Source organism: Mirounga leonina, unplaced genomic scaffold (genome assembly GCF_011800145.1).
Source record: "Mirounga leonina isolate KUSES-001 unplaced genomic scaffold, KU_Mleo_1.0 Mir_205, whole genome shotgun sequence".
Lineage (NCBI taxonomy): Eukaryota > Metazoa > Chordata > Mammalia > Carnivora > Phocidae > Mirounga > Mirounga leonina.
The window spans coordinates 1,296,552-1,303,758 of NW_023270515.1; the positions used below are offsets into that span (position 1 = coordinate 1,296,552).

General features: G+C 52.8%; 1 protein-coding gene across 1 annotated transcript; it reads left to right on the plus strand.

Annotated features, from left to right (window-relative positions):
• Nucleotides 1-802: 802 nt before the first annotated feature.
• Nucleotides 803-6,913, plus strand: B3GALT5 (beta-1,3-galactosyltransferase 5). Its single transcript, XM_035028883.1, has 2 exons — nt 803-1,097; nt 1,816-6,913. The coding sequence occupies exon 2, from the start codon at nt 1,816-1,818 to the stop codon at nt 2,749-2,751; it is 936 nt and encodes a 311-aa protein (XP_034884774.1). The 5' UTR covers nt 803-1,097; the 3' UTR covers nt 2,752-6,913.
• The last annotated feature ends 294 nt before the right edge of the window (nt 6,914-7,207 follow it).

Sequence of the window (7,207 nt, forward strand, 5' to 3'; positions counted from 1 at the left end):
ACAGAATTTTAACTGAATGAAATTTCAAGGTCTGATTTTACCATCAAATTAAGTGACCCTTTTCTTCCTTGCACTTGGTTGTTTTTTTTTTTGTCTTGCTGGCCCCTCTGAGCTCCCCCCCAGGATGGCATTTTGAAGATAGGGACACCGAGTTGAGAACTGATGGATCTCTTACCTGTGTCAAATTCTGTAAGACTGTTATGTAGGAAGGTCAATTATTAGTATAAGACATTGGACTGAAGCTGACTTATGGGTCCACCAGGTCCCCTTCCAGAGCTCTGGGTGCTGTCCTAGCGCATCAGGCCCGACAGGCTTCCTGGATATTTGCATATGCTGTTATTGTTGTCAACAGGTGCACCGTGTGGTGGAATCTCTTGATCGCACCCACTTTGCAGAAGAGAAAAACGGGGCTGCAGTGGGGCCCAAATGCTCCTCAAGGTCACCTGGGTAGGTGGTGATGCGGGTCTGCAACACCCTGGGATGGCCAATGGTGAGCAGCTGCTGGTGAGGCCTGGCTGATTTGAATGGTGTTATTCTTTTTGTTTTTTCCTTATAGTGACTCTTGAGGAAGGGAATCATCATTTTGGGTAAACGCAGTGAGTCCAGAACTGGACAGTGCCCAACGGCATTCACTGACAGCTCTTCGGCAAGTTTCCTCTCGGAATCTACCCTGGGGTTTAGTTTTCAAACCAGAGGGTTATCAGAGCCAGGAAAAAGTTAGTTACTTGCTTTCTAAATGTTATAACATTAACATGGGTGGTCCTGGATTTGCTGAGAATGACAGGGGTGTGTGGGCACAAGAAGAAAGAAGCAGGAGATTTAAAGAAGTAACCCCCCCTTCTAAAAAAAAATAAAATAAGCGCCGCTAGCAGGGATGGAATTCCAAGATATGTACGGTATTCCTGCCTTATCTGAGGTTTTGTGTTCTAAGGTTTCGGTCACCCGTGGTCCACCACGGTCCAGAAGCAGATGGTCTCCATTCTGACCTATTGTCAGAAGGTCAGTGGTAGCCCAACGCGACGTCACACGCCTGCACCGCCCGCCTCACCTCATCTCATCACGTGGGCATTTTATCATCTCCCATCATCACAGGAAGGGTGAGTATAGCGCAGTGAGACCCCATTCACGTAACTTTCATTACAGTTTTTTGTTATAGTTGTTCTATTTTATTATTAGTTATTGTTGTGAATCCCTTACTGTGCCCGATTTAAAAACTAAAAGTCATAGGAACGTATGTAGGGGAGAAAACAGCATATATAGGGTTTGGTACTATGCTTGGCTTCAGGCAGCTGCTGGGGATCTTGGAAGGTATTCCCACAAATAAAGGGGGATGAATGTAGTTGTGCAGATCTGAACACCGGTCTTTCTTCTTTCTGGGTGTGATAAAATGGTGCTTGGTTTGATCAGAGAAGAGTGCAGACGGTTCATGCATTTAGATCTAGAACACGTGGTTTCCAGTCTTGCAGGTTCTCTAGGTGGACTTCATTATGGAACCGGGGATGGGCAGAGCTGGAAGGACCTAGTGGGAGATCTGGTCCCGTATTTTAGAGGGGGAATCTGAGACTCCCACGGGTGAAAGGCAGTCTGGCCTGGAGCCCTGTGCTCCGATTGCACACTGTGGAGTGAATGTTGCTATTGGGCGTCCATGCTCACCTTTGGATAACAGCTCTCCAGCTCTGTGTGCCGTGAGACCCCAGAGTCTCTGGAACACGAGCCGTGAGACGTGGGTGTCTTCCCCCATCTATGCGTCCCAGGGCAAAGCTAAACATGCTCTCCTTCTTTTGAGGTCTGACCACTGCTCTTTGTTCCTTTCAGATGGCTTACATGAAGATGCGCTTGATGTACATTTCCCTGGTGGTCCTGGGAGCCCTCTGTTTGTATTTTAGCATCTACAGCCTGACTCCTTTTAAAGACGAGCCGTTTGTTTTCAAGAAAGAAAGGGGGAACTTCCTTCAGCTTCCAGATATCAACTGCAGGCAGGATCCCCCCTTCCTCGTCCTGCTGGTGACCTCCTCCCACGAACAGATGTTTGCTCGCACGGTCATCCGGAACACGTGGGGGAAAGAAAAGAATGTGAACGGAAGACTCATAAAAACCTTCTTCCTTTTGGGAGCCACATCCAGTAAAGACCTGTCGAAAGTGGTAGTGCAGGAAAGCCAGCGGCATCGCGACATCATCCAGAAGGACTTCATGGACGCCTACTTCAACTTGACCCTGAAGACCATGATGGGTATCGAGTGGATCCACCGCTTCTGTCCTCAGGCGGCTTTCGTGATGAAAACGGACTCGGACATGTTCGTCAACATCTACTACCTGACCGAGCTGCTCCTCAAGAAAAACAGAACCACTCGGTTTTTCACCGGCTTCTTAAAACTGAACGAATTTCCGATTAGGGACAAGCACAACAAGTGGTTTGTCAGTAAATACGAATATCCGTGGGAGAAGTACCCGCCCTTTTGCTCGGGCACTGGCTACGTGTTTTCCAGCGATGTGGCAAGTCGTGTGTATGATGTGTCCGACAGCGTCCCGTTCATTAAGCTCGAAGACGTCTTCGTGGGGCTCTGCCTGGCAAAACTGAAAATCAGGCTGGAGGAACTCCACTCCGAGCAGACCTTTTTCCCAAACGGGTTGGCCTTTTCCACGTGTCGTTTTAGGAAGATCGTGGCCTGCCATTTCGTCAAGCCTCGCAACATGCTGAGCTATTGGCAGGCTCTGGAAAATTCTCTGGAAGAGGAGTGTCCAGCTGTCTGAGCAAGCCCAGGGGCCCATGCGGACACACTTGAGACAACCCATAGTTTGGAAGCTCTTCAGGGGGCATTGCTGAGGGTCCTCGTGGGGCAGGGAGGGAGTGAGGAGGGAGGAGGAAGAGGCAGGTGAGGGTGCTCTCCTCTAGCGCTGCCCATCTAACTGAGTTTGTAAGCCTGAGTGGAACCGCTTGGTGCCCAAGCGATAACAGAGGCCATCTCTTGGGTCCCTACACGACTGCGCTAAGTGTCTGACGCACGCCTCCATTTTCCCATTTCCAGGATCAGTGTCTATATGCAGCGGTGGGTGTCAGCATCCCCATCTTACACACCAGGCAGCCGCAGCTTATGGAAACCCAGGGCCTTGTCCCAAGGCTCCCGGCCAACAAACACTGGGGCAGGGATGGAGATCCAGCACTGTGAGAACCCAGGCGCAGCCGCTGGCTTGGCCCACCCCTCCGTCCTGCCTCCCTTGGCGGGGAGTGGCGGCCAGGAGGGCTCGGAGGCAAGCCTGGTGGTGGCATCCTTCAGTCCCTTTCAGGAGTCCCTTCCACTTCAAGTCCCAGTCCTTTAGCTTTCAGTGCTGTCCCTGGGGTGAAGCAGCACGCCCCCAGCGCCCTCATTCACCGCAGTGGATCGAGCAGGGATACCGAGTCCCCGTGAGCAGCTCGGTATTCAGCTCACAGCAGAGCAGGCACATCCCCGGCCGTTGCCCCTAAGAAACGGCCATCTCTAGACAGAAAACCGTGTTCATAGATTCGGCTTGGAAACAACTGCAAAGCTGGCCTGTCGAGCGGACTTCTTGGCCACGCTGCCAGCATCCCCAAGGGCACGGCATGAGCTCCCTGAAATGAGCTTTGGTCAAGGGGGGCTGTCTTCCTGTGCCTGCTTCCCACGCCTGGCCCAGGCTCATCTTTTTGGAATTTCTCAGACGGCCAGAGAACAACTGAGTTTGTGAAGTGATTAACCTTTTGTTTTCTGCCTGGAGGTTTCTAGGAGCCTGTTCTGCAGGCTGTGTGGGCGAGGCCCTGCTTGGCGGGGGTCTTCACCTGTTCAGCGGCTGTGGGATTACATGCTAAGCCGCCCTGCTCCTGGTCGTAGGAATGATTCGTACTTATTTTTTACTTTACCTGACGTGACTTTACCAGCACTCAAAGTGAAGGCCTCCCATGGCTGGGCAACCCACAGAAGCCAGACCAAGCTCCTACCTGAGCCCAGGTGGAGGTATTTGCTGCAAAATGGCCGTGGCAACATTAACCCGAACGGCGTTTCCCCTATCTGCTGCTTCTCTGCAGACGTGAGCCCTTATCCTGGCCGCTCTGCACGTGCTGGACCGTGCTCAGGAAGCCTTCCTCCCAGGTGGGACAGTCAGGGCCTGAGCTTCCTTTTGAGCCCAGATTTTGTCGGAGCCTTGGCCCTGCAGGAGGGCCCCCGATGCGGAAGATAACGGTGGGTGGGGGGTGTTGAGGGTGAAGGAGCTCCTCCGGCAGCAGGGCTGGGTCTGTGCCTACGTGTCCACCCTGGGTGGGGCGTGTGTCCGTGTGGCCACTGGGCTCGGTGTGGCGGACCCAGGATCTGGCCTTCCCCTCAGCCTGTAGCTCAGTCCCAGGGATCACGAGCCCAGGCAGGGCTCTGTTACCTGAGCCGGGGTCTTGGGCCCGACCATGATAGAAGTGACGTGGGACCCACGAGTCAGAGGCACGGGCAGTGCTGTATTGGAGGAAGCTCCTACTTTGTCCAGCGTTCCCACGCCTGTCCCTTATGCCACTAAGGGATGGAAAGTGCCTCGTCCTGATTGGCTGCTGTTGGCAGGCGACCCAGCAGCTCATTGGTGTTCTTGGAGCTGTGGTCTTCCAGGTTGGTGGAGCCTCCTTTTGTCCCCGCCTCAACAGGACGTGGCCCCGGCTGTTGCTGGAAGTCCGGCCGGTGTGGGGTCGGACCCTGGTTCTGCTCTGTGAGAAAATCAGTTCAGGAAGAACAGCCGACCGGAAGTGCCCCAGGTCCATGACATTTGTCATTTGGGGCTTGTTCCTGTGGTCCCTGACTGTCTCATGGCCCCCGGAGAGCTTTCATGCACCTGATGCTTGCAGGGGAATGTGGATGGAGGTCTCATCTCTGTGTCTACATCCTGCTTATCGAGGGCGTAGACGCTGCCTCTCATTGGAGGTCATGGCAATGTCCCGCTATCTGATTTAATCCTGACATGAGAGCGCGGTCCCCAGCGGGTGTGGGCTGAATCCCCAGGCGAGCATCAGCTGGATATGGGACTGTTGGAGTCTAGAGGACACGAATTTGACAAGTAAAGAAGCATGGCCCAAATAGAAACAGCAGTAAAATGGCCACTAAGGGCGTGAGGAAAGGCAAGAACCAGGTAACACATGGCAGGTACCCCTTAACGGAGTGCCAGATGGTTTGAGCATGGGGGCCTTAAAATTATGGAGCCAGGAGGCCTTTTGGGGGATGATGTCATCCCTTCGTCCTACCTCTCCAGAAACATGAATGTGGAATCAACAAGATGGATTTGCAATAGCATATACTCGCCCTGGGTCAGCCAGTGGAGAGTCTAAGGCTAATTGGTGATCTAAAACCGCGGAAGCCAGAGTCTAATGATCTTAGATAAGCTTAAACTCCTGTCCGGTTTCAGCCACCACTGGGGACACAGTGGCTTCTGTGTGGAAGCGTTGTGCATTGTTCCCCGGCTGGTCTCATCACGGATCCGACCCAGGGGACTCTGAGCGTTCAGCCATCCTCCGGCTCCCCTGGACCTCCGTGGTGGTGATAGCTGAGTGTTAGAAGGGTTACTGATGACTATTTGAATATTTTCAGGGGACGGTGCAGCATGTCCCACAGTCTCCGCTAGTCTTATTGGTATCAAGACATTGAACTGGTGTCCCCCTTCCCATCTGACATTCTTAGGAAGACCATTCCTTCAGCTAGACCCAGGAGCCCTGGGGAGGGGGGCTGGGCACTGAGGTGGTGAGTGGTTGTGGGGCATCCACAGGGAGTGCTTGTCGTCATCCAGGTCTCCATCATCAGTGCTGCCATATACTTGTGGCCCTGTGTGACAGTCTGGGTAACTGTGACACCAAGGCCATATCTCCTAGATCATACGCCATGTTTGAGATGTGGGGGGGTATTGCTGCATATAAAGGGGGGCAGGGCTGGGGCGTGGGGTTCGCCGCACCTTTTGGTGGGCAGCTGCATAAAATGATACTAAGTATGCGGGCTCATTTGGCAGTCAGATTACAGGTGGAGGCCCGCAGAGATCACAAGAGGGGTCATGTGGTATACCAATGATGGCTGATGGATGAAAACGTGTTGTTGTAATCAGGTCAGCGGGTGTTGGGTGGATGCTGAGGACTGGGTTTGTGTGAGGTTTATTGGCTCTGTAAATGGGGTGGGCTTGGCCCCGGGACGACTCTGCAAGCTTGCCTCACAGAACATCTTTATGTGCTTCTCCATGGACTTGTTCATGACATACCCAGTGGTCTGATTAAGTTTCTAGTGCGGTCTGAGACAATGTTTTTAGTAATTTGGAGCAAAGAATTTTCTTCCCCTTTCCCCACGTTTTGCTTACGCCCTATTATGATCAGGGAAGACATAAGCACCAGGACAAGAAGGGGTATGTATGGTTAGTTTTATTTTTTTTCTTCTTAGCCAGGACAAAAGAGGTGTGAAAGGACAAGAGAACAGACCCAGAGCCACCCCAGGAAATGTTAGACTAACCTGGACCGCTTACCCAGCAGGGGCAAACCAGGTGTTTTCCAGGGAGTGGTGCTGCTTTAAGCAGCAAGTGAATGGGAGACACAGATGCAAGAAAAGAAGGTGATGGGGACGATGATCCACCACATTCCTTACCTGTTTGCAGTGATGACTTTTTTTTAAAAGATTTATTTATTTGAGAGAGAGAGAGAGAGAGCAAGCAGGCAGATGAGCACGAGTGGCAGAGGGAGAGGGAGAGAGAATCCCAAGTAGACTTTGCACAGAGCACGGAACCCTATGCCAGGCTCCATCTCACGACCCTGAGATCATGACCTGAGCTAAAACCAAGAGTCGGACGCTCAACCGACTGCGCCACCCAGGCGCCCAATGACTGTCTTTTGAATTTCAGAGCTTCAGTTGGTTCAAAGTGTAGGTGTGGTTGGCCGGTGGGTCCTGAAGAAGTCCGGGGCGGGGGTGGGGGGGAGGGCAAGTTTAATCTTGATGAGATGGACCCAGCTGGGTACTCCTTCCAGCCCTGTGGCGGTGGGAGCGGCCAGAAATCCCCGGTAGGGTCCTTTCCATTTGGGTTGGAGTCGGTCCCTCGGTGATCCCTCTTTCCGTGTCATAAGTGCTGCTTATTCCCCGGGCCCAACCTTTGGGAGGACAGAGGGATCCGGGTGGGGTCTGGCGGGATTTTATTGCCACATTGCTGTAGGGCCTGTTGCGTCTTGCTTCGGTTCCCCTGGCGGCGAAAGATGCCC